The following is a 27,827-nucleotide window of genomic DNA, read 5'->3' on the forward strand; positions in this document are numbered from 1 at the left end:
CAAGAATAGAATTAGCATTTCAGTCCCACCTCGGTGTCTCTGCTACTAAAAAGAAAAGAAAAAAAAAGAAGAAGAAATATTGCGTGCTGGGTTTTTCTTATTATTTTCAGGGTTTGGACTATTGATAAGTATGAGTTTAATTACATGTGGTAAGTGTAGCATGTTCAAACATCAGTGTATTATTGTCAAATTAATTATTATACGCTGGTATAATTAATGTTAACAAATGAGACCCTGGCAGAATTTACTAGAAGCCTTTACCTCACACTAGTGGGGTTATTAATGACTCTCAAAATGAAAAACAAATGTCTCAGAAACCCTGTTGCTCCCTGTGACGGAGTAGGTCTGGTTTTTCTGACTGACTTTACAGATGTCCTGCAGTCCAGCATTACTTCCTGCACCGTACATATAGAAAAAAAATGTGTTTGGCCATTAATGTTCCGCTTAAACGGTTTGCTCGAGCAAATTTTAACGATCATATTTGATTAAAAATATGTGAAAATAAGTCTGCCTGAGCCATCGTTGCCTTTTTTGTTATGCAGGCCTGAAGCGAAAATTGTTTTTTTTTTTTTTTTCTTTTTTTTTATGCCATATGCCAGATTTTTTCAATTCCGATCATAACTAATAGATAACCAGTTGGATTAAAATATAAGTCTAACAATTTTTTTTCTCTAATCAGTTTTGAACAAATCATTTCTGGCCTTTGTTCCTTTTCTTTATATCTAGTTCTTCTGTTTCATTTATTTATTTATATTGCTATATTATTAATTTATTAGTTGTTTTTTTTTTTTTTTTACATAAAATCATACTGATATTTCCCCTGTAACTAAATAAATTCAGACTTTAAAGGGTTAATATAGCATGTTTTTGTATCTGTTTTGTTTATTCAGGTACAAAAACTACTTGTTCTTATGGTTCATAAAAGTTTTGAGTTTGCATCCATCCATCCATCCATCCATCCATCCATCCATCCATCCATCCATTCTTCCATCCATCCATGCATCCATCCATCCGTCCATCCTTCCATTCTTCCATCCATCCATCCATCCATCCATCCATCCATCCTTCCATTCTTCCATCCATCCATCCATCCATCCATCCATCCATCCATCCTTCCATTCTTCCATCCATCCATCCATCCAACATCCATAAAAACATAAAAAAAACAAGCATACCATAAGATTAAAGACAAGAGAGAGAGGAAAAAGAAATAACAATAGATAAAAACTATTATCACATCTTCAGCGAGGGAAGTGGGCAGGGTACTCTCTGGACAATTCTCTCATATCTTATATGGCAAAATAAAAGATGTCCCATGCAATTACTTAAATATTAACATATCCACATACGCATTAATATGGATAATATTTGCATTGTTTCTTTCAAAGTGTTTCCAGTTTAGTTTGAGGAAAAACAAGTAGAGTTTTATGAGCCAATCTGGTTGGAGGGAATGTTTCTGCTTGGTTTAAACGAGAGCGTCTCAAATATGTTTGTCATGTGATGTTTATAATGAAATCTCCATGTTTGTTCAAAATGTTATTTTTTTCTGGTTGAGGTTTGACTTCTTCATTTTATTTATTTATTTATTTTAAAGCTCATTTTACATTTTTCTTCCAGATGGAAAATGAACCAGCAACTCTTGTTAACATAATAGTTTTAGTTCAGATTTTCTCATAATTCACTTTCATTTGCAGGAGGAAGAAGCTCCTCCTGCAATGCTTTACATGTATGTTGAAAACTCGAGGCTGGACATGTACATATGATGTAATAATACACAAATCTGCAGAAATGGCATTTAACCACATGGTATGTGCTGTGCTGCAATATTATAATTTCAGTGGGGGTGGGCAGATTTTTCTGACTTTCAGAGTCCAAAACTAAACTTTCTAAGTAATTATTTTTTATGAACACACATTAGACATCGGGCGAAAATGGATTTGTTTTAACTGGACTGAATTGACTGTATCGCTGAAAGAGGTGACTGTCTTATGAATTAGTGCCACACAAACACAGCTGAACTGAGTTAAAGAGCAGACAAAGAGCTTCAGCAGTGCTTTGCTTTTCCTGTATCTGAGATCGTTGCTGCTGGAGGCCTCAAATGTGCCTTTGGGATTTGTTTCTGCTACAGATGCTTACGCTCCTGTGTGATATTCTTTTATTGCACTCTCGATCACGTTTCAATTCAAATTAATTGCATTAGATCCTTAAAAGCATCCCTATCTCAGAGTTTTATTAGTTATGTTTTAGTGAAGCAACATTAGTTAGTAAAACACGCTTCCTTAATGGAGTTTTAGCATTATGAATACGATGCATTCAATGTCTTGTGTTGGGTTGCATGTTTTTGCATCCTGGGTTTAACTGTTAATCACAGAAATTAGTTTCTATATTTCTGTGTGTGTGTGTGTGTGTGTGTGTGTGTGTGTGTGTGTGTGTGTGTGTGTGTGTGTGTGTGTGTGTGTGTGTGTGTTTGATTAGTGACAGAACATCTGCTCTGGGATTATTTGGGATTTGATATGAGCAGTGACAGAGAAGTTTTTATGCTTCTGACAGTTTTTTTTTTTCTGACAATCCCTCCCATGATAAGCAGTACAGTGAATGTCTTCTTACTGCTTTTCAACTTGCTGTGTGTTGTTCAGACTCTAATGTCTGCTCCCTCTCCCTCTCTTTGTCTTTTTTTTTGTTCTTCACAGTACCTCCTGGGTTCTTCGTGCTTCTCAAGCCTCACTCAAATCCCCCAGCAGCCCAAGAAAAAAAAAAGGAGTAACATCTGTTTATCTGCATATTTCTATGCTCAGAAAACAAGAGGAGAAAACACAGAGATCGACAGAGGACAAAACATCTCAGAGGATGTGGAATTAGAGAGAACAAACCGTCGCAGGAGGACCGAAGGGAAAGTAAACCGCTTGTCACCAATCCACCAGCGTGGAGTCCCCTCACCTGTACCTTCGGATTAAAGAGCAGGGTCATGTCCCAGTTGCCATGCGCATCGCCACGCTGACCTGCCTTCCCGGCCCTTCCCCCTTCCTCTTTCTATTGGCCCAGCTGCTACTGTGGCTCCTCCTCCCTGGGCTGGAGTTAGTGGGAGCCGCCTCCTCCTGCCCTTCCCTGTGCACCTGCTCCAACCAGGCCAGCAGAGTCATCTGCACCAGGCAAAACCTGGAGCAGGTGCCTGAGAGCATATCAGTCAACACGAGATACCTCAACCTGCAGGAGAACTCCATACAGGTAAATATCGTCAATGATGATAAAAAAGTGTACAAACATTTATAAATAGGACACAAAAACTCACTTATATGAGTAATTATGCCAATAAAATCCATCATCTGTCGCTTAAACAAAACATGTCAACGCAGATTTATCTGTTAATTAATTTATGTGTGTTGCAGTTAAGTTTAATCTAAGCGTTATTTATGAAATATTATTGATTGCCTTCAGCTGCAGCTTGTTTCTTGTTTCTAATCGCAGCGCAGCAGAATTCCCACAGAAAACAGTCAGTAAAGTTCGCGCCAGTCTGAGGCACTTCTCCTGTACGCACATGTAAATAAATGAAATCACGCACACATCATACATGCATTATCAGAGCCAGATGGGGAGGCTGTGATTAACTTATTGCGACAGGTTTTCTCTTTGAAACTTAATTTCTAAGAAAAGACAAGAGAGTTTATAATAATAGAAAAAGGTACTCAAGCCTCAGCTGAACTGAGAGAATATTTCATAAATTGGAAAGTAGGACGTATTTCCACGATGCCGTGCTGCCTTTTGGATCTATAACCTTTTTATCTACAATCCCAAGACGGCGTTTGTGGTTTTCCCGCTGCAGTGGAAGATTGTTTAACCACAGACCGTCGATGCAAGGCACAGGAATCTCCAAATTTGTTGAATGAGTGGGTCTACTTCACTCTTTGCCGCAGCATTTTGATGTAATTGAATTCATCCTCATGTTGCTGACAGGGCTCTGTTCTTTTGTGGCTTTAGATTAATTTCCACTACATTTTACCTCGTCTAATGAAAAGCAACGAAGATTCAAAACATTGTTCCAATTTTCTGGTGCATCCCCCGTAATGTGTTGCACACGTCGGACACAGCGGCCTGTTCTTTGGAGAAAACATCTTATTAAACGCTGCGCGATGTTAAGGGAGCATAAATGGGACATCATGTCACTTGATTTAGTGTGCGAGGATTCGAGAGGAGCCGTTAACATGAAAGGAAAAAATTAAACATGTAATAACAGTATTTGTTGCGTTTCATTTTCAGCCCACAGATTTCGATTCGGTTTGTTGTGTCCTGAAGCTCCACTTGAAATGATTAAAAATCTAAAAATGTTTTAACACCTGAAGGCATCCTAGATTCTCTGGCTTATTTTTTCCTCCACTGAGTACCCTGAGAGTAAAGCCTTGACAGCTCCCACCCCCTCTTAACATCCTTACCCCCCCCCCCCCCCCCCCCCCCCCGCTCATCACCCAGCCTCCCGTTTTCCACCCCTCCCACCCCTACTCTTGCTCTACATACAGACGAGGCAATGGCCTGACTCCAGGAGGCTGTGTGTCTCACAGAGGGCTTTGGCCACACATATCTCAAACATTCAGAGATTTAAGGGGCCTTTAGTTGCGCTCACTTACTGGGTGTCTTTGACTTCTCGCCAAATGAGCTCCAGTTGGACCCCACCAAATGCTCCTGACTACCGTCCAGGGCTTGTGGCAACTGCAATTTTTCAGAATCATGTTGTCCTGCAAAAGATGCACTTACAAAATGAATTAAAGGGAAGTACAACACTACATGTTGATGCAGTTTTCAAAGTGCTTCGTAGACTTGTCTGCTGTCGTGATGTGTGGCAGCACTTAATGTAAATAGTTCATTACTGATTATCAGCTTATTAGTAAGGGACTATAATGAGGTGGTAGTAAGGCCCAGAGTGTCACAGAAACACTGCTGTAATCAGGACTGCAGTGTTTGGAGCAATAAAGTCAGGGTTAGACAAGGGATTAGTTGGACGATGTGACCCAGTGCAACTGATTTTCATTATGGACAGTTTCCGGAACAAGCAGACGTGATAACTTTCAGGCAGTAGACGTTCTATGCTGCAAATCAAGCTCTTTAAGCGTGCATTCACACCTAATAGCCCACTATACTCAGTTTATATGGGGGTTGCAGCATTTTTCCAGTCTGATTTTGCTTTCACATTGCCCTGAAGAGTTATTTCCGTTGAGGAGACAACCTCAGGACATAATGAGACGGGAAGGGTTGGCAAGGTTTGGTTCGGTAAACCCTGATATCTGTTGCATTTCCACAGCAACCCGTTCTCTCACCTGGTAGGTGGCGTACAAGCTGGACAGCCATAGATGCGTCAGCTACATAACACCATGATGTCACGGTGGTGCAATGCCTCGAAGAAGAGCGTGACATTAATGTTTCCACTACAAAAGAGCAAAACACTGTGCCGCATGAAATCCTAGAGGTCTTGACCATATAACCACATTTACCGCATTGTTCCTCTTTATTCCTCTTTCCAGCTCTTATTTTACACCAGTGCATGTTATAGCTGAGTTTAGCTTGCTTTCTGCTTTTGATTCCCTTTAAGTGGACCGAGACCTACGTTTGTTGGTGGGCTTGAGTTTGTTTCTTTGACCTGCATCAGAGTTCAGTTACACATTCACTCCTCCCCAAACGAAGTGGACTTATGATTTGAATCAGAAGGTTTGGTGTGGATGCAGCATTAGGACACAGTCTTACTGCTGCTGTTCAGCTAACTTTAAACAAACTTGCTCCACTTCCACGGACCCTAAACAAGCAGTTGTTGTAAACGTTTTGTTCTGCTGGATTAAGCATAGTGTAAAAGCAAACCAAACCAGAGGGAAGTGCAACATTTCCCAGGCTTTCCTGCTCAACCAGTCCGAGTCCCCCAGACTCTCCTGGTGCTATTGCAGGCTAAACTCTATTTGCGTACCCTGCCCACCCCTTTGCTTTTTTTCTGCCCTTTTTATACCACTTGCTTTTAGTAAGACAGTTGAGTCTTTCTCATGGCTCATCAGCCAACTACACACCTTTTCCAGCCTGCAAAAAACTGTTGCTAAATTAGCACCAACTTTTTCCTGGCCAGAGCAAAGAACTGCTTACATCAGCGGACTCAGGGCAGGAATTTGGAAGTTCTACAAGACCACTGAAAACGTTGTGGCTGCCATGCTTAAAAATCCAGAGCTTATTAAATGATCTGACCTCCCTAAATGAGAAGAAAGCAATAAAACTGAGCTTGAACATGGATGTGAAGTCAAAGCAGGAACAAGATGTTTAATGTCTGAGTATCACCAGCTCTCTTTGGAAGTGCAGCCCAACGTCCAGCACTTAGCAGCGTTTACAAGTGTTTAAACATTTTCTGCAGCTATGTTTTATTGGATGTATTATGGGATGTTTTTCTTTTACACTGGCAGATCTTGCTTGATGTTAGACAATAAATGTTTATAAAAAGCAGTCAGCGTTTTCCAACACTGGTTAGCAATGCAAAGAGCATTCATAAACAGTGACTGGCGTTTAAAACAACATTTATAAACTTGGTTTGGGAAACGGGACAAACACTGTCCTCTGTTCAGATAAACTGTCTCCTTGCTAAGTGCTCTTTAACAGAACTTTAAATGAGAGGGAGGTCCAAACCCCTTAAAAAGAGGCTTTTGAAGTGACTTAATGACACAGCCGTGTGCTGGCTGTGGAAATCAAACCAGTTCATAGCTGGTTCTTTACAGATCCAGCTGTTAATGGGCTCTGTCAGCAGTGCTTGCAGTACTAAATATGGATTTTACCTCTGAGTACGCAGTGCAGCCAAGGGGTGCCCAAACTGACCTATTGTTCACATGACAGTGCTTCTCTTCTGATTTGGGAGTTTTGGTTCTGGTGGGTTCACACCATATGACTGATTAACTTCAGGGGTCTCAGCTGAAGCCCCAAACTCTTTTGAAATATCTCTATCCAGCAACTGCAGCTGTCAGACAGACAGGTTTCTCTGTAAGGGACGACAATCATCCCAGCTCCTAGCATGTGGTTTGAAAGCGTATGGCGATTAAACATGGACCTGTTCTCTGCCGCCTTATCGTATAAAACGTGTTTGTGATGAAACTAACTGATTGTAATCTTTAAAACAAGGTAACTGTGCTCTTCAAGAGAAGAGGATTATTGATTTGGGCTTCACTGCACCACCACTATTTATCAATGCAGGGGAAGCTACTTAAAAAAAAGAAGAAAAGAAAGGCTCTGGAAGCTACAGTGCAAATTACTTTCCACTGAAAGAAATTAAGGTACAACAACACTACATTAGGAAGAAATCTAGAGTGACAGTGCTAAACGTTATAATATGAGTCTGAAATTCTTCTAAAGAAACATCCCAGCAAACAGACATTCACAGGTCAACCAATAATATTTCATTATTTATGGGAAATAGTTGAAATCGTTGAGTAAACATGGCCTTTAGTCCCTCCTTAGACAAATCATTATTTAAACTGCAGGTTTCACCGATCAAGCAAGTCAGAGTTAGATATTTGCTTAAGTATGGCGATGATGAGACCTCCTCCGGCCCAGGCTTGTGAGCTTTATCCATGATGACGTTGTTGCTGTGTGAGCGCTGAGCAATGCCTGCCCTTTTGCACATGCACTACACAAAGGTCAAGTTAGTGTGTGGTGGCGGCTGCCAGATGAATGCACCGCCTGGCCATGCCTTTACAGCAGTCAGGATGAAAACAGTCAACAGGGGTTCAATTACAGCACGGCAGCGATGACGAAACAAGAGTAAAAAAGTAATGATTACTCTTCTTTCAGGACACAAAGCAATTTGTTGGTTCAATAGACACAAAAATGGACAAAGGTAGTCTCTGATGTCCTATAATATAAATCTGACTTTAGTAGCACGAAGATTTTTAAAGACACAACTAACTTAGATGCAGTTCACTCAAATCCTGGAGCTGCAGGCTCAGAACATCTTTATCAGTGACAAGAGAGTTCAACATGGATGCCTCAGTTTAATGGTCCATGTTGCCATCTGTAGTAAGGGTTAATGTGTGTAAAGCCAACAGGCCTCAGTCACTGCGGTGGAGGGGTTGGTTGTGGCTAACAAATATGCGTTTAGTTTTACTTGTGTCTGTGAATCAGTCACTGACAGTGTTTTACATTACCTTTATCTGGAATGGAAATGCTTTGCAACCTATTACACTTCTAATAAGAATAAGTGAATTTCTATTTGGCATTATGCACCAAAATAAATCTAAAACAAAATAAATATAACTTTAAAATCAGATGTTTGCTCATTTTACATAATGCATGTAATACTCATCAGTTATTCCACAGTGCGTGTGTTGTAGTGTGTTGTCCTTATTGTAACAATAACTTTCAAATATGTCATTTATATTCTGAAACCAGCTCAAAAGCCAACAAAACGTAACATTTCACAGCTTAGCAAACAAAAAATGAAAATGTAGAAGTATTTACAGAGTAATTCAAAACTGGGGTCAGTGTGTCTGGAGATCAGTACATGTATATAGCATGAGGCGACTGAGTGTCTGAATCAACAGTTTTCTGAGTGGAACCGGATGCATTTTTAAAAAATGGAAATTGTTGCTGAGAAGAAGGTTTCTATTCCAAGAATTGGTTAGAAAATTGTGTGAAATTGTTTATTACAAGTGTACAGATTTTGTGAGTGTTTTTGTGAGTGTGTGTGTTAGCTTTTCAGATGAAGGTGGGGCCTACTTTTTAAGATTATATTGTTTGCTTTTTGGGATGTGCACAGTTTTCTTCTCACATACTCATCGAGGCAAGACTGGTGTTCACAGTTTTGATTACTACTTGTAAAATAAATATTTTCTATTTATTATTGTAGTGTTATTATATTTTATTATTATTACAAACAGTAAAATAAAATATTAAAAGGGGGGGACCGCTGTTAGGTTTTTTGTTTCCAAAACCAAACCAAATACTGAGTGAGAAAAGAAGTCTGCTATTTACCAGTGACTTTAACTGTTATGACCAGAGTGAAACTAAAGGCTCTGTCACTGTGTTTGTTTGGCATAATTATTTGCAGAGAAATCAAATAGATTATTCCAGCTTAAACAAACTAAGACTGGATTCATACTTGCAGAAGGGTCTATGCAGTTGGTAAAATGTGGTCTTGCCCTCGAGCATATGTTTACGGCATCATGGTCCAGTTTCTTCTCTGTGTTTACCGCAAAAACTCAGTTAGAAGTTCCAGAAACCTGAAAACATGTAATCGCAAACTGACCAATCACACAGGAGTACTTCTGTGCAGTCGCGCTCCAAGCAGTGGTGCACATCAGATCTGAAAGAGGTGCACGTCGGGCATCTGCGGAGCTACTCAGAGCACATGGTGATGATGCCGTAGCCTCACGCAGGCACCATGCAAAGTATAAATGGTCAACAAACTGTAACTGACACCCTCAGAAAAGTAGCGAAGAAAAAGGTTACCTGAACAAAAAAAAAAAAAAAAACACCTCAACACAAACACTTTATGATGACACATGCAGGTAATGCATAGAGAGTTCTGGTCAAACAATATTACACTGCAGACTAACAGTTTTGTGAGTTCACAAGCATTGTAAAGTTGGAGAATGAAATTACTAATTAAATATTTTGTTAAATGTTAACATTACTGATTGCAATGAAGTATGTCTGACGAAATTAATATGGCGAGAATGAGTTGATTTTATAAGTGTGTTGGTTGAGTCATTAGACTCCTAAAGCATTTTGTTTTTCATTTTAGACATGATGGTGTGTGAGGTCCTTGTGAGTGTCCAATGTTTAACCTACAGTCAAAGGCAAAGTCAGGGGACTCTGTTTGGAAATGTAATCGGGATTTTCACTCGCTGCTCCTTTTGAATCAGATATTTATTAACTTTGTCACCACATTTTCTCAGCTGCATACAGTTCATGATGCAACACGGTCCTTTCAACAAGGTCTGGGTTACAACATAATCTGTATTAACCTCAGCAAGGACAGTGTTCCTCGGCCCTAGTATTTGTAATAGTGATGCATTGGTTAGAATAATAATGAATTTTTTTATAGTTCATTCTAAAAATTTGTTCTCGTTGGGTCCCCGTTCTGAAGTTGCCCATGAGGACAACACAGCTGCAAAGAAACATTATGTATACCTTTAGATCACAATAGTCTCACTTTATGGTACAGACCAGCTGTCATCCCACAATATTTTCTCTGATAATGTTGCTCTTTACAGAAGACATACTCACATGGGCACTGTGTTTATATATTAAAGAGAAATATTGAGATTATGAATTGATAATTTGCAGAAATATGCTGAAATTTTCCCTTTTAGTTCTGGAAACTGGCTTTACAAAACACATGCTTTCTTTCTAACTTTAACAAATAAGCACAATGATTTCTGTAAACAAGTTTATTTCCTTCTACACATTGTGCAGTAACTTTATCATTATTTGTCTCCACAGATTATCAAGTCAGACACTTTCAAGCACTTGAGGCACCTTGAAATCCTTCAACTCTCCAAGAATCAGATACGTCAGATAGAAGTCGGAGCATTCAATGGCCTCCCAAACCTCAACACTTTGGAACTGTTTGACAACCGACTCACACTGGTGCCATCACATGCCTTTGAGTACCTCAGCAAGCTGCGAGAGTTGTGGTTGCGGAATAACCCCATTGAGACTCTCCCAGGCTATGCCTTCCATCGGGTGCCCTCGCTGCGCCGACTGGACCTGGGTGAGCTCAAGAAGTTGGATTTCATCTCTGATGCGGCCTTTGTGGGCCTCATTAATCTACGGTACCTGAACCTGGGCATGTGTGGGCTGAAAGACATTCCTAAATTGACTGCCCTTGTGCGTTTGGAAGAACTCGAGCTATCAGGAAATCGGCTGGAGATAATTCGTCCTGGTTCCTTTCAGGGACTGGTGTCTCTTCGCAAGCTCTGGCTAATGCACTCACAAGTGTCGGTCATTGAACGCAATGCCTTTGATGACTTAAAGAACCTGGAAGAGCTCAACCTGTCCCACAATTCCCTGCACTCTCTGCCCCATGATCTATTTACTCCCCTCCACCAACTAGAGAGGGTTCACCTTAACCACAACCCATGGGTCTGCAACTGTGATGTACTTTGGCTTAGCTGGTGGTTGAAAGAGACTGTGCCCAGCAACACCACCTGTTGTGCACGCTGCCATGCTCCCCCAGGCTTAAAAGGCAAGTACATTGGCGAACTTGACCAGAGTCACTTTACCTGCTATGCGCCAGTCATTGTGGAACCACCCACTGACCTCAATGTCACTGAAGGTATGGCTGCTGAGTTGAAGTGTCGCACAAGCACATCCACAACTTCTGTCAACTGGATAACCCCCAATGGCACACTAATGACCCATGGGTCTTACCGGGTCAGGATATCTGTTCTGCATGATGGCACACTAAACTTCACAAATGTCACCCTGCGAGACACAGGCCAGTACACCTGCATGGTCACCAATGCTGCGGGCAATACCACTGCTACAGCTGTTCTCAATGTTACTGCTGCTGATGCAAGTGTCAACTACACCTACTTTACAACCGTTACTGTGGAAACAGTTGAGGCTGGGGCAGGAAATGATTATGCATTAGTTGCCATCAATGAGACCTTTATTCGGGTTCACCCTGGCCCCACTCCTTCTGACCTGTGGCCAGATGGAGTTCCTACAACGGATTCCTCTTTGCCTGCTGGCTGGTCCTCGTCTCCCCGCGCCACTCGACCCACCTTTACTGTTCCAACTGAGCCAGGCTTCTCAGGCCTGGATGATGTGATGAAGACCACAAAGATCATCATTGGCTGCTTTGTGGCCATTACCTTCATGGCAGCTGTGATGCTGGTGGTATTCTACAAGCTGAGGAAGCAGCACCAGCTGCATAAACATCACGGTCCTGCTCGTGCCATCGAGATCATTAATGTGGAGGATGAGCTGGGTCCTGGTGCCAGTGGTCGAGGCAGTGGTATTTCTGGAGGCTCCACTGTAACACAGAGCGGAAGTAGTGGAATAGGAGGGGGCCAGAGTCTGAGGCTGCACCACCCAGAGATAGTCAACTTACCCAACCTGGCTCGATCGGAACACCTCAACCACTACTATAAAACTCATCACTTCAACAACAACATGATGGGTCTGGGCATGGGTACAGGCTCAGGTATGGGCCTCAACAACAACAACAACCCCTCTCCATGCTCTCAATCACAGACCATATCCTGCTCCCAAGTTCCCACTACCACTTGTGGGGGAACTCCCACAGGGGGCACCCTGCCCTCTCCCGTTCCATTGCCCCCGTTGGGCCTACACAGTTCTCTTAAAGGCCTAAAGGGAAAAGGCCAGAATGAGCCACTGCTTTTTAAGAGTGGTTCAAAGGAAAATGTGCAAGAGACTCAAATCTGAGTAAAAGTAAGGTTTAAGTCAAGAAAGAAGAGGGATAATAGGTAGAGACAGTGATACAGAAAGCACTTGTGAAACTGACTATATAAGACTGTAGCCTACCTTCCTTGTGAGAGGTTTCAGACAAAATGAAGTTTCACAAAACCACTATTTTGTGGTAACAGAAAGGACCAGATAGGAATATTAAAGAAGACAGTACACTAGTTCCACCAACAGCATCTGCACATAGTCTTCTATAAACCACAAACATCAAAATCATTCATTATGTGCAACTTGCTATGGTCTTTGCCAAAGCCTGAGATCAAGACAACCCTTTTCACTCAGTGGACAGCAATGGACGATACACTTGTGCAAGGAGTCCCTCTAGGTTGTATACAGATTGCTTCATATATTTTTAGATGCATTCAGTGTATATATTTGGAGGGAGGCATAATGTTTGGCCATTGAACATGTCGTTAGAGTAGTGCTTGGCAGTGACAGTAAATAATAAACAATGATTTGTGTGAGTGGTACCGTACCAGATTTCCAGGAACTGCTAAAACACAGCAAAGGGGAATTTGGAGCACTGCAGTGACGCTTTACAGAATATCATCACAGCAAAAAATGTTTTTCAGACAGCTCTGGTTTTTTTCCATTTTACACAATACTGGCTACTGTCTTCTTTGAAGGAGAAAAGCATAAGAATGGGGAACCTGAGAAAAGAAAAATCCTGAGGTATAAAGGACAAAGAGAGATATAACAAGAGCAGAAGGTACATATTATATATACCGTAAATATATTTTCATTCAAAGAAATAAATTATAAAGAATCTTTATTAAGCTTCTGACTGAAAACTTCAAAGTCTGAAGAGTATGTGTATATATATATATATATATATATATATATATATATATATATATATATATATATATATATATATATATATATATATATTTATATACATATATATATATATATATATATATATATATATATATATATATATATATATATTTTTTTTTTTTTTTTTTTTTTTTTTATATATATATATATATATATATATATATACATACATAAAAAAGACACATGTGCAGCTGTTTTGGTGGCCCAGCCCCCTCACAACTTTTCTCACCTTGGAACAAAATAGCTACCCAGACTGCGCTTCATAAAGACACATGAGGGAGACTGGGATCTGTGGAGCTAAAACTCTAACCTGGATAAAGTGTTTGGGTAAATTTATTTTGGTCTCAACTTTTTCTTATAGCCACAGAAGGTATTTTCCTTCTCATTTAGATAAACAGGGTCATTTGAGGCGGGGGGTCTTTATGATCAGCTGCTGCAAAAACATGGCATAAGGCTACAGCGTCTCATCTTTTGGTACACAGTGACACAGCGGTTTTAATAACAATGATAATAGTGATAATAAGCATAGCTTTATGTGTCACAGTCATCAGTTAATGACATGAACACAATGTTCCACTACTTTGCTGTAAATGTCCTAATTCCACAAACTAATTGAGCAAAATTTCTAAAATCTAGACTTCCTGAAATACATTCAGTGATGACATGACACATTATTGCTGTTCAGTTATCATTATTATTATTCTTATGACTCTTATTGTTACTAGTGCCTACAGATAACTGAGAAGTCATATTTTCCATTTGTATATGACTGATCCTTGTTGGACTAACAAACAGCCGTGGGACGGATTTAATGTGCCATTAAGTGACTCCACATCCATCAGCAGGAAAAAACCCGGCCCTGAAAATGGCTTCCTCAAGTCCAACCCTCACCAACTCCTCTGATGTCTCAAGTAGTCAGGGACACTTGTGTTATCAGGCATTAAAGACAGGACATGAACCTTTGACGAAGACTGCACCTTTGCAGAGGATTATTTCACAACTGTATCTCAGTGTTATCGTGTTTGAGCGGATTTGATGGCGGCAGGGAGATAAATGGACGACAGGCAATGCGGAGCATTTTTAAAGGTAAGCAACGTTTGTACGGTGAAGAAGGTGGCATATAGTACAGTAGAGGCTGGTGGGTGATGTTTTTATGTTTTTCTTTTTTTTTAAAAGGACATTGAAATGAAAAAATATAGAACCTTATAGATCTCTTTTAAAAGAAAAAGGAAAAAAAAAAACCCAAACTACTATAAGTGTTTTTCATTTTTTTGTTTTTATCTAGTTTAATTTTTTTTTTTTTTTGTTTTGTTCTTTTTTAAATCACGTGTTATCTTTATTGTAATATTGTTATTGTTATTATAATTAGCTAATTACACTGGTTATAATTATGACAGATGTTCTGTTAGCAGAGGTCACTTTGAAAATAAAATTAAACAAAAAAAAACCAACAAAAAAAAAAACTGGCACATAAAATGGCAGTGGAAGTTTCTGGAACTTGGTGGACCCCCCCCCCCTCGTTTTTTAAAATTTTTTTTAAATTAACTTTAATTGTAGTATTAATGTTTGTATCCCTTTGGCTCCCATTGAGATGAGACAAAGCGAATGTGGAAGTTCACCACCAGGTCGTTTTTTTGTTTTTTTCTTAAAGCACGGGAGGTGGGGGTGGGTGCAGGAGGGGCCCTTCTCTGGTTTACAAGCTTACTCACACTCACTGTGTACTTTTTGTGAATGTCATCACCATCACAGTGCTCAGAGTGTCAACGCCTCGTTGCCATGGCTACACACTCAGACTAATGTGCTGAGTGGCGTCACCATCAGCGCCTCGCGAGGCCCCCCCTCTGCCCTCCTCTGCCCCCTGTCAGTCGCGTTCCTCTGAGGTGCCGTATCTCAAGGAGCCGGCCAATGTTCCTTCAGTGGTAGCAAATCAACCTGAGCTTTGTAACCGTGTCCTCACATAAAAACTACCCCCCCCCCCCCCCCCCCTCCCCTCCCCTTCATCCTCCACCACCCCAACCCTCTGCATCCTGCCATCAGGTTTCCCTGGTAACTGTTGCTGCTGCGACAGCCCTTATCACAGCGTCTTGATTTGGGTTTTGAATGCTAAACAGATGAGCGGAGACAATATGGAACTTTATCTGTGATTTCTCTCCATTTCGCCAGGTAATTTCTCTGTTCTTTTTTTTTTTTTTTCACACAAGCAGCTATATTTCACAAAGGACCAACTTTCTGTCACATAATCATGCCATTTGCATGCCCCCCCTGCTCCCCTCCCCAATGTCCCTTATGTATTTAATTTGCATAGACCCCACACCATCACTAAACACATTTCTGCACCTTACACTTGTGATTAACACTCACATCCTGCATCGCTGATTAACATATTCCTCTCCCAGCACAAGGGATCCATATTCCCCTCGCAAGTTATTTACATATTCATCTGCCTCTGTGTGTGCAAATAACAGAAATTATCATGTGGGCATGCTTGTGGGTAAGAGTGCAACGTGTGTTTGTGTGTGTGTGTTAGTTTTAGTGTTCATCATTGGCTGAAAGCAACGACTGTTACAAAAGCTATTTACCCCTCACTCCTCAGATACCGCACACCCTGCCTGTAGTAGCTCATCGCTTCGGAAAGCGTCCTGTAGCCCCTATGGCACCTGTGAAGTGGCACAAACCAGAGGCCATGTTATTGAGGCTTGGTGTGAAGAGAGAGCAGCGGCTGAGCTGAAGACACACAGTCACAGTGCTGCAGTGTCTGAGTCACAGAGCAGTGAACACGCTCCCAACAATCTAATGGAAATGCTGTGTTTACTGTGCAGGAAAGGGACCCACTCACTCACCCATTCAGGGAACAGGTGAGAAATCACCAGAATATGTGTTCGTGAGTGTGTGTGTTTGGATGTTTTACTGCACATACGGCTTTGGATTATATATTAAAAAAAAAAAAAAAAGATAAAATGAAAAAAAAAAAAAGGGGGGGGGGGGGGGGGGACCTGTTGTACAAGACAAAGATATCAAGACTTTTTAAGCTCTTTATGGCTGAAGATGTTTGGCATTTTGTTGTTGAATTTTAGCTGGTTGTAAGTGTGTGTGTGTGTGTGTGTGTGTGTGTGTTTTAGTGTTCAGGTAGGCTTCTGCCAGCTTGCTTGTATAAGGAGTGTGAGCAGGAGGAGGGGCGGTCAGACCTCCATTTTAAATCCCCAGCTCTGTCTGTCTCCCTCAGCTTCAGGCTACTTTTATGATCCTGTAAGTGACACTTTAAGTAAAGACGGGATTCTTTCCCTTCCAGTGTTTTCGCTGCGTTTCTCTCCATATTGAGCTCAATCCAAACTGTGAAAGGTCCTGTTCAGTCAAGCCAGCGTCTGCTTTTCACTAAACAAATTGAGGGTCAAGGGTCAAGTCCAGGGAAAGCTTTTGCTTCCCTCCCATCTTTAGCAAGCTAACCAAGGTTACTATTTCAGATTTTATTGTCATTCCTTTGACCTTCCTCCGCTGTATAAGCACCTGTTGGCGAAGCTTAACTGATTTTTAATGCGCTTTTTCACAGGCTGTATTTGTGTTTAATCGCCTTGATGGTGATGTGACTTTTAGTCATAACGATGCACACGACGGGATTTTGGTGGGAGGGGGGGGGGGGGTTTGTGAGACAGGGAGCGAGGCTGGTGTAGTCTGACATACGAGAGCATTCCTGGTGCAATCTGCTGCTCGTTGTGGCCAGCAGTTTTCAAAGCCACGGTCATATTTACGCTGCTCCCCGAGGAAAGAACTGCACACTTTAACCTCGTGTGAGCTACACGCTGCTTAATTTCTTTTTCTCTCATCCCTCCTTTTAAAAATAGCAGAGAAGCGATAGCGGGGCGTAATGCATTATTGATACATACGGTGTCAATGATGCATGTGCTAAGGCACCGGTGCTAATTTTCTCCACATTGCAGAGGCCAAGAACATCAAGCGGCTGGTAATTTATACCCGTCGTCGCTGCTATTATTTTTCTCGCAGCCATCAGGATGGCCCACGAGAGCCAAATGTTGCAGCTTGTCTTCTCACATGATGGCTGCCGTGATTCTGTTAAGTGCAGCGGTGTTTGTGTGCCACTGTGTCACCAAGTCCCCCCCCAGCAGCAGAAGCAGCATCCCTTCATTGTGCCTCGACCGTGCGATGTTTGGCAGTCAGGGGCGGGTTTTTATCACCCTCACACCGGTCTATGGCGGACTTGATGACACCAGTCCTTTGCTGCCCCGGTCGTCCTGCTCAGTCACATCATGAGGAAATGAAGAACTTCTGTTTGTCAGCTGTGCATGAACACTTTCTGTATCATCACCGTGACAGAGAAAATTCCTGCCCCGAAGCCACCAATCAATCTGATCACACACTCTAGTGTGTGTGTGCATATAAGAGCTACACACACACAGGCTTTCTGACACTGAATGACTGAGTGATTTATTGATCGAGGAGGAGCTTTTTTTTTTTTTTTCCCCCCCCCAACAGTTTGCAGCAGAGTGCAGTGGAGGTTAATGCAAACCTTTCTGTGCTTCAGTTCACGCTTGCTTGCTTTATATCCTGTGAAGGTGTCCTTAATTTGGAAATGGCCAGGACATTAGCACATGGCTTATTTCCTTGTTGCCTTGGAAACCACGTCTCTGGTCACAAGATGTCCATTTTTGGTCGGCCTTGTGAGTCAGGGAGCGCTGTCGGTGCGTGTGGGCCCTGACGTGAGAGTGATGAGTGCTGCTTCATCCCAGATGAGTATCTTCTCCGTGTCACTCAGCTGTGGGTCGGGGGGGGGGGGGGGGGGGGGGGGGGGGGGAAGAAAAGATAAAAAATTCTGCAGCCTCTGAAATAGCAAAACGGGACACGCTCACAGCCCATGTAATTGTAAAATAGTGCTTAATGGGGGGTAGTGAAGCTGGAGCCCTGCTTATCACAGTGCTTCTCATGAATGCTTTATAAAGGGGGAATATCATTGTAGCCATGTACAAATCTTGTAACTCCAACCCCCCCCCCCCCCTCCTTTTTTTTTATTCAACTTTTTCTGAGACTGTGCAGCCTTTGTGCTGGTGAAACCACTTCAGAACTCTGTAGGGGGGAAAAAAATCTTGGTGTGACAAGTTTGCTTTTCGTAGATGTTGAAAAGCTGACGTCGGGGGCTGCGCAAAGTTTCCACCCCATATTGTGCTTTCAAACTGAGATTGGTGTTTCAAAAACAATCTAGGATGTCGCAGCTCATGTTGGGATTTGGAAACGTAGTTTTGGTGCGACTTCGTGCCTGGGAGCTGCGGAAAGCTCCCCTCCGGTTTGTGATATGTGTGAACTCCAGGACATGAATTGGAGTGTTCTGAACCAGCCTCAGCTATTAAAGGATATGCTGACCCAGCAGCTGTGCTCCTCTCAGAGGAGTTTCCACACTCCCCGCTCTCTATCCATACTGTTTATCAGGATCTTGGCTCTGCATCACAATGCCTGTTTTTTTTGTCACCTTTTAAGGCTTTGAGCTGTAACTTTAGGTCCGGTGTGACAGCATCATACAGGACAGTAATGGACATATGTACTCCATACGAGCTGGTGGTTTCGTAATAGAGCTGTCTAACCCTTATCTGTCTGTTAAGGTGGCAGAGGTCCCAGAGGACACGAGGTCAAACTCCTGCTGGCTGTCAAATGCGCGGGTCAGAAGCTGTCTCGTCTCAGAAAAGTGAAACTAGAGCAGAAATCAGAGCTGACCCAGATAAGCCTCCCCAGCTGAGCCCCGAATCCGAGCTGCAGCCTCTTCTTAGTGAAACAAGTTTTTACAAAGCGGGGAACTGTTGTAAACATTCATCAATATGAAATCAACTTTTATGGATTTTTCTTGACCCTTTTTCTTTTTGTTTCCACCCGCACATGTCAGCTACGGAGGGATGCTGCACTTCTCATTGTAGCTTATTTATCTATCTGATCTGCCCCTTCGTAGCCTGGTTTCATGTCTCTTCTTACTCACCGTAAATGCTTGCGAATCACCACAGTCGGTGGCCCCCTCCGTCCTATCGTAGCAGTGCCGTATTTACCGGACACTAAAGCCTGCTTACCACACAACAGCTTCTGTCGCCTCAGGCTCCCCCCCCATCCTCTGAGCCCGGAGAAAATAGACTGACGAGGGAGGATGGGCAGAAAGAAATGAAGAAAGAAAAAGGAAGGAAAAGAGAGGAAAAATGACAGGAAGTATGAAAGATGACACTAACAGGCGTCTTGTCACTCCATATCTTTACAGTTTGTATTTTACATGTAGTTTGTGTGCTGGGATGTATGGAAGATGCACGTTAGCCTCTGCTGCGTGAGCTCTGTGCATCTGCACGAGTGACATGAGTGTGGATATTTCCATATATCTGAGTGGGTCTCTCATGCACTGGATCTGTGTTTGTGTATCTAAGTGTGGCAGAGATAAAGATGTGAAGGAAGAAGGGCCACCGTGGTGCTTATATGTCACCCAGCGCCAGAGGGGAAGTGACTCCTCACTGTCCCCGACCCAGGGGAGGCAGAGGAAAAGCACGGCTGACTACTCCTGCTTCTTTGCCTTTTTCTCACCCTTTCCTTAAAAAATGTAGCTAAAGCCTCAGTAACGGCCTCTACTTTTCTGTCTGAGTCTCTCACACACACACACACACACACACACACACACACACACACACACACACACACAGGCATGCATAGTCTTATGCTCACTTGCTCATAGGAGTACGTCTCGTATTATCCCGCTTTCCTCCTCCCATGCATCTCATCCCCTTCTGTTCTCCTCCTCTGCTCTTCTCTATCTACCTCATGCTTCCTGTTTAACCCCTCCCACCTCCTCCTTCTGCCATTTTTCACCCCCCTGCAGCTAGATGTCAAGTTATGATTCTCATCCACACAAACACACGCACATCCACACTCCCCCCCCTCCCCATGTTCCCGTTAGCCCCCTGCACCACTGCGATCCTCTCTCAGGAAAACAGAAAACAAACCAAGGCCTCTGATATTTCCTTCCCTCTGTTCAATTAAACATGGCCTCCATCTGCTTCTTTGTTTCGCTTTTTTTTTCCCGTTCTTCTGCAATATTGACTATGGTTGTTTTTGTGATTTGTTCTTTAAGACTGTGTTTGAACCTGTTCTAACCACAGATGTGCATATTAACACTGGAGGAACATGTCACAGGGGCTTGTGTGTGTGTGTGTGTGTGTGTGTGTGTGTGTGTGTGTGTGTCTCTTTGTGTGTCAGCTTGAAGGAAGGAGGATTTGTTCTGCTTCAAGGTTCTGTGCCAAATCTTTTTCAGAACATTCAATCTCTGTTCATGTGCCATACTGAGAAATTTATGAAATAAAAATAATGTTTTTTTCCACAAATGTTGAAGTGAGGTTGCTTCTTTTCGGCTGCAGACGACGAGTCGTCTCTCTGCAGGGGGACTTTGTTCTCCACAAGCGTTAACTGTTCTGTGAATTCATGTGTTCTCCCATGTGACTTTGTTTATCCGAGCGTCTTCGTCCTTCAGTCAGCAGCAGTTCTGTTGCAGGACATGTGTGTGTGTGTGTGTGTGTGTGTGTGTGTTTTGAAGGGATGGTGTTGGAGCCTGATTTGACACTGAGGGTGTGGACCGGCTGGCTGCGGGATGCGTTTGTGACCCAAGCCGCTGACCTACGCCTTCGCCCTACGTCTGCTCATGTGCGTCTTTGTGTGCATGTGGGTGCATGTCTGTGAGTGTTGTTTTGTGGGATGTTGTTTCGCCTGCGGTGAACACTTAGCTTGTGCTGGCTGGGGGTTTGCCAAGAGGTCAGCTTCTGAATGGTTCTGACTCAGGGTTACAATTATTAGCTTACTGCATGTGTGTGAGTGTGTTATTATGTCTAGGTGTGTATGGCTGGGTTCTGGGGATGTGTTAACTTTGATCCCCTTCTTTCCAGACTCTGATTCTCCTTCAATACTTGGGGTGTATGTGATCACATGAAACTATTTTCACACCACAGCTCTGCCGGTTATCTGCCTGTCAATCGACAACAAGGCACCGAGCTCTGGAAGAGACAGACGCTCGTTCAGCAAAGTGCATCTAGAAATATATGTCTAAACTTAGCTGCGAACATGCTGACAGCTGAAAACAACTAGCGGTAGAAAGCACACGCTATGTGGGAGTTTACCGTCACAGGGAGAGATCGGTGCCCTTACTGGACCACAATGTCCAGGCTGAAAATGCTTAATCATGGAATCTGGAATAAAGTCTGATCAATCATTCATCCCCAGATATAGCTGGAAGCTGTAAGACCTCCCTGTAAGGACTCACCTGTGGTGGAGACGGGAAAATAACAACAACTGCAGAAACAGTGAAGCTGATTTAAACAGAAAAAAAAGGAGGAAATCTCATGAACCAACATTTTATTTACACCTGAAAACAACTGTTAAAGTGAATTATTTAACTATTTCACAGGACGAGGACAACAACAACAACAACAAAAAGAGTCTGGAAAAGAAAGTGTGGCTGGAGAGACTGCACACTCAAAAATAGAGGTACCAGCTTGTACCTAAAAAGGTACAAATGCATGTCGCTGGGGGTGTACTCTTTTGAGAGACGTTTCTGTACCCTTCAGTTCAGGTCTATTTTTGTACCTCATCAAGTTCAACCTCACCTTTTCAAGTTATGTTTTTTTCTGTTTTCACAGCATTAGGCCTGGTCCATTTCACTTAGCAATATTATCTTATCTTTAATCTAGAAATAATCTTCAAAACCTCAAAATACTGACCAGCCATACACTTAGTTTGCAGCATCTGACCTTCATTGTCTGGTGTAGTAAATGACTGTTAAGTAGTACTACTGTCATCACTCAACTCTGCTCTAGTTTGTAACATTACAGCCATTAACATTACATTTTTCAATGCTGCAGGTACCCTTATGGTCGAAATGGTACAAATTTGTACTTTATGTCACTTTGAACCCTTTTTCGTACTCTGAAGGTGTGCTTCTGGTCTCTTAAAGACCAGTATTGTACTTTTGAGAGAACATTTCTTTAAAATGTACCTATAGGTACAGAAATGTCCTTATCTTGTACCTCTATTTTTGAGTGTGTGGTATGAGCTCGTCAGGCCATTAGCAGCACCTGGGTGAAAAGAAAAAAAAGGCACCTCATGGAGGCAGAGCTGAGATGGACAACGGGACAATCCACAAGACATCTTCTCTAAAAAAATGTGAAAATATTGCAGCAATGTTTTTTTCTTTTTTTAATTAAATCGTGCCAATGCAGAGTTTCAGAATCACTAAATGTGCAAAACGGACACAGCTGAAAGGCAGTGTAGGACACTTGGGATCTTCAGGCTCTCAGGAAGCAAATCATCATAAACAGACATGATCCCAACATGGAAATCCCAGAAAAGACGTAAAAATATATAGATAAATAAATGTAGATAAATTGCTGTCTGTAAACACAGCTCATCGTGCCAGGTTAAAGCTCCAATGTTTAAAAATTCTGTGACATAATCTAAGGGACCATCCCTTCCTGTACCAGTATTCATTCATGTCCCAGTCCCATTCCTGTCCCAGTATCCCTCCCTGTCCCAGTGATGAAGGGGAGCATTGTGTTGAGGGACAGGTCTTTAGCATCATTACAGAGAGACTGTGGGAATATCTTTGTTTCATTAAAAAAATATATAAAATGAAACATTTTTTAATTGAAATGTTATTTTTGTTACATAAAAATCAGTATGAAAAAAAAAACCAAAACAATATCCAGTAATAGTTTTACTGGACACTGGACAGTAGATTGGAAACTGAGGATCCTGCAGCCGCCTGTATTAAGGCGATCATCAGTATTAAAACAGCCCAGTTAGACGTGTTCATTATGATTTCTATACAGCCACAGATCTTCATTATTCCCACAAAAAGCTACTTTATTTGATCAGCATGAAGCAGTTGCAGAAAAAACAAAGATCTGAAGTTTGTAATGAAGTGGTGGGGTCTATGTCATTGTCTTTCATCGACCCCCCCCCCCGTATAGCTGATGGTTTTAGGATGCCTTTGAAACGTCAACATCTGGAGAGGACATATTATAGCTGAAAGGTGAATAGCTGCAGCTTTTAGAGCAACATTTCTCCCATTTGGACACTGAGCTTTGCAGGGAATACTTCACATAATTCCAGCATCTGTTAGAACAACACAGCGTTGCAGGAGAGTCTGACTGCATCCAAAACACATAAAAATACAGAATACAGGACAGCTGAGCAGCTAGAATCCTTTAACAGGCAGAAACGGGACAAATTTCCACTCCCAAAGTCCTGCTGCTGGTCCCCTGCTGGGAAGCCGAGGGGAGGCTAAACAGTGATAAACGTAGCTCTGTCGGGATGTTTTAGAAACATTGCTGCCATGACATTCGAGACCAGCTGTGGTTTTTCTTTTTGTAGTTGTAAACTTTAGTTATTTGAAATGCTTAGTATGTTTTATTGTGATTATAATATGGTTTGTTGAGATTTGAAAATGATTGTATGATGTTTTTAGTGACATATTTTGCAGTTTCTGTCTCATGGAAAGGAGTTAGAGATCTGCAAAAAATGTCCGATCTGGCAATAAACTTTGTTTAAATATTTCCATGTTATGCTTCTACCACTCTAGCATTTCAACTTGACATCATTTTCTATCGTCTCCACCAAATTATATGAAGTTACAAGCTACTCTTAAGACATTTTAAGTCTTTTGATTTGCAGGTGGTTTAAAAGATGCATGTCAAACATCTGTAACAGGTCCTCTGCTTCTCACAGGGCTCCTTTGTGGATAAATATTCGACTGATTCAATAGCTCATCAATATTATAAAGATGAGAGAAAAAGTAAGTCTTGAAGGCACTTTGTCTCTAATCTCTCCCCTGAATCCCGTCTCAACTCGTCGAATTTGGTTTTCCTGTATGTGAAACGTTTCATAACGTCGTTGCAACTGGCTCTGCGAACAGCAGCAGCTACAATGCAAACATGATGCTGATGCTTCCCAGTAAATAACGTAACAAAACTCATTTTAATGCTTTTTATCATGCAGAACACCCTTTCATCCATAGTCAATACAGTGGGTGCCTCTTTACAAGTTGTTTTCTCACATATTCATGAGTGAGGATGGTACATTAGTCCAATGCAATATATTATATAATTGAATATAAATGCATACTTTTTAATTAATTAAGTTTATAATATATCATTTGAGAGAATGAATTAAAATAAATACAAAGTAAAATATAAAAAAAAAAGCATAACTTCACATCTGTAGAGGTTAAATAATCAATTAATGAATGAAAAACTATTTGATAAGTAGGAAAAGTTTTACATTATTCCGGCCTTTCTGAGCAGATTGCATGTTTGTTTCTGTGTTTATGATGATTTTCTATGACTACATTCAGACATCTTTACGCCAGAATGTAGCACATAACCCGGCCAGGAAGAGGAGCTGGTGTTGTTAACTTACAGATGGAATCTATGTTGCTCTCCATCTTATGTCTCATCATGTTTAAAGTGAAGCATTCGGCCGCTCCATCCAACCGTTCCTTCCTTCTCATCGAGACTTTGCGGATTGATTAATGATAGACTTGACATGTCGTCTGCTTTGATGCGGGAATGCTTAAATGTGGCGTATTCCCATCACACCGCTTGAGAGAAGCTTTGTTTACTGGTGAAATTTCACTTTACATATTTAAAATAAAAGATGCAAATCAGCTTGAAAATATTGGTATAAAAGTTGCTCAATAACTCAAGTTCAGCAGATATAACAATAAAAAAAAAACAATAATTTTATCAATAATTTTACAGTGAAAGGTGGATCATCGCCGACATCTATTCAGTACAGCAATAAAAGAAGAAGTGTTTCTGCTTTTATTATTCCATGTATATTGTATTTATGTATTTACTGAGAACTGCTTTTTTTCCACACAAGGAGCTTTGGAGTCTGAGATCATGAAAGGTGACAATAATTCAGCCTAAATCATTCTAACACAACAAATAGAAACAATAACAAGAACGGAAACTAAAGAAGTTTGTGTGATTGGAGAGACAATGATCTTCATTCCTGACTTTGTTTGAGCCCATTACTGAAATCCTTATAGCTTTTAACAGGAAACATTGACAAACCAAATAAAGGAAAAACACTTTAAATGTACCGATTAATTCCAGCTGTTGCTTTGCTACTGATGTATTTACATACAATGGATTTTTAAAAGTAAAACTCATCTTTTTTCACATTGATTAAACTGCTCTGAAGTAAATATGACTTAAGATTAATTTAGATAGCAACTTAATTAAAATCAAGTTGGAACTGCAAAATATATTTTGTGATATCAAATGTTACAGTTTACTGTCAAAAGGGGTGAAATATTTATTTTATTTATGTGGAAAAACATGCAGATTGTTTCATGCTTAAAGTGTTTATAAATAATACTTCACTTATCTGACTATCAATTAAATTTGTTAACGTTTAACAATTTGCTTTAACTTGTATTTTTATTTATTATGCATTTAGTTGATTTATTTCCTGCCATTTTCTTCTGTTTTACTGTTTGTTTTGCTTTGATAAATTCAAGTGTCTTGTTGGAATATTTCACCTTTTTTTCTACAAACATCATTTACATGTAAATCTTTTAAAGCAACAACAACTTTCTTGCTTTTTTTTTTTTTTTTTTTTTTTTTTTCTTTTTGGCCAAAAATTCTGTAATCAGATTATTGTAATCCTGTTACACATTATGTATTTCTCTTCCGGTCTTTGTGTGGGTGTGTGCATGAGAAGCACCAGCAGGGAACAAGCTCTGTCCTCGTCTGCATATCTGTGCACAACTCATGTTAAAGTGTACAAATTTAAACCATCGTGTAATTTTTTGCACCGTATTAAAATCAGCGTTCGGTCCGCGGATGCATCAGCTCACGTGCACGGCGGAAGGTTGTCGGGAAATGCTTCAGTACTTCACAGAAGTCATTTGTAGAAAATTTCAAAATGCTGATGCGACACCACCTCCGTTGCATACGTGCTATGAAGGGTACAGCACGGTTGCAGTGAATACATTATGCAAAACTGCCTCTCAATTCTCACTTTCACCAACAGTACTATCTGCATGACTCAAGGGTACACAGGCAACTATGTATAAGATTAGAACCTCATGAAGTTCATGGTTATTTTAAAAAAAATAAAAAAGCATGCACCTCAGTCGTAAGGCTTTATTTCTAGTTGGGCTAAAATAGTTGTGATGGAACTGGAATAAATACAAGCTGACAGGAGGACAGGGTGATGATTGAGGGAAAGAAAACTAGGTGGGTAGTGAATGAGCCCAAAAACAAGATTTCTCTCTGCTTTTCTTATGTAAAGACCAAGTCCTGGAGTTGGCTGAAATGTAAGTGATTTTCCCTCCTGGTACCCCACCTTCTGGGGCCTGTCGCCTGTCACTCTCCTCCTCTTTGCTGCCATTTGTTTCTGCTTTTTCTGCTCTGGTGGGCGCCATGTCAGCGCCGCTGGCACGTTTACTGCATGAGGGGGAGTGTTGTGTGGAGGTCAAGGCTACCGTTAGTCCTGGCTGTGAAGGTCACAAGAGGAAAAAAGGTGCCTCTGTCTTCTTTAATTCAGTCTCATATGATGAACAGCCCATGTCACCCTCCCACAGCCCCCCCAAACACCCTCCTTCTGCCATCCCCACCGTCCCACTCTGCAGTGATACAGTTGTAAAGTGTAACCTTGGAGACAGGGGCTAATCACCCATCCTATAGCCACCCTTTTAATCTGTCTCCACCTCACCTCATCCCTGTACTCCACTCCTTCCATTCACCTCGCTCGTCCTCTTCACCTTTTCCCAACTCTTCACCGCAACAGGCTATTTAGGCATTTCCCATGGTTTTACTGTATTTCTTTTTCATTCGCTCACCATTTAACCTCCCCTTCTTTCCTTTCCCCCCCACCATCTTCCCCTCTTTTTGTTTGTCCTGTGGAAGGACATTTGTTTTCCTGTGAGGCTAGAGGGGGATCGACATCCAGAGATGAGTTATTGATTAGAAACCAGGTTGCAGGAGCGAGGTAATGCGACTCAGAGCGAGCGAGAGAATGAAGACAGGATGACACATACAACCTGTGACACATTCTGCATTGTGTATCAAAGCACAGTACCCACGCATGCCAATGTAACATATGTGCAACGTGCTGTTTACACACTGTTACATGCATACACAATTAACAGAGACACAGATTGAGAAGGACTGTAGTTGTCTGTGAAGGGATTCAGCAACCAGGTGGGCTCTCAGAAATGTGTATTTACTCTTAATCCCTTGTAATAAAGTCTTCTAGATTAATCAGGTTTTTCCTCTTCTTTTTGTTTTGGGAATTAGAATAAACATTATGAAAGAATGTGTTATTTTTCAGACCATACATCATTCTTTATCTTAGCGCTTAGAGAGCGCAAGCCAGGTTAAAGCCAAAATTTACATATGCATCCTAATCGCTTCTCATGCACACCAAAGGCAGACACAACTATTTACATATGTTTCCAAGATGCATGCAGCCTGTGTTTGAGCAAGCATAAAACATTCTCCACCGTTCAGGATGGAAAA

General features: G+C 41.4%; 2 protein-coding genes across 2 annotated transcripts in view; both read left to right on the top strand.

The window, feature by feature from the left end:
* The window catches only part of med25 (mediator complex subunit 25), a gene marked incomplete at its 3' end in the record, with an annotated part of 34,297 nt that extends 31,343 nt beyond the window's left edge, over positions 1-2,954 (top strand). Inside the window, exons 17-18 of the mRNA XM_079253131.1 lie at positions 2,691-2,700; positions 2,796-2,954. Of these exons, the coding sequence (XP_079109257.1) occupies positions 2,691-2,700; positions 2,796-2,954 (169 nt within the window). The remainder of the gene's footprint in view (positions 1-2,690; positions 2,701-2,795) is intronic.
* A 10-nt stretch (positions 2,955-2,964) lies between these two features.
* On the top strand, positions 2,965-12,402 carry lrrc4ba (leucine rich repeat containing 4Ba; the record flags this gene model as incomplete). The annotated part of the gene is made up of 2 exons (XM_079252221.1): positions 2,965-3,225; positions 10,453-12,402. Exons 1-2 carry the CDS (start codon positions 2,980-2,982, stop codon positions 12,400-12,402), a joined length of 2,196 nt encoding a protein of 731 aa, XP_079108347.1. The 5' UTR covers positions 2,965-2,979.
* Between the last annotated feature and the right edge of the window lie 15,425 nt (positions 12,403-27,827).

The sequence above is a fragment of the Telmatherina bonti genome, assembly GCF_933228915.1.
Source record: "Telmatherina bonti genome assembly, chromosome: 14".
NCBI lineage: Eukaryota > Metazoa > Chordata > Actinopteri > Atheriniformes > Telmatherinidae > Telmatherina > Telmatherina bonti.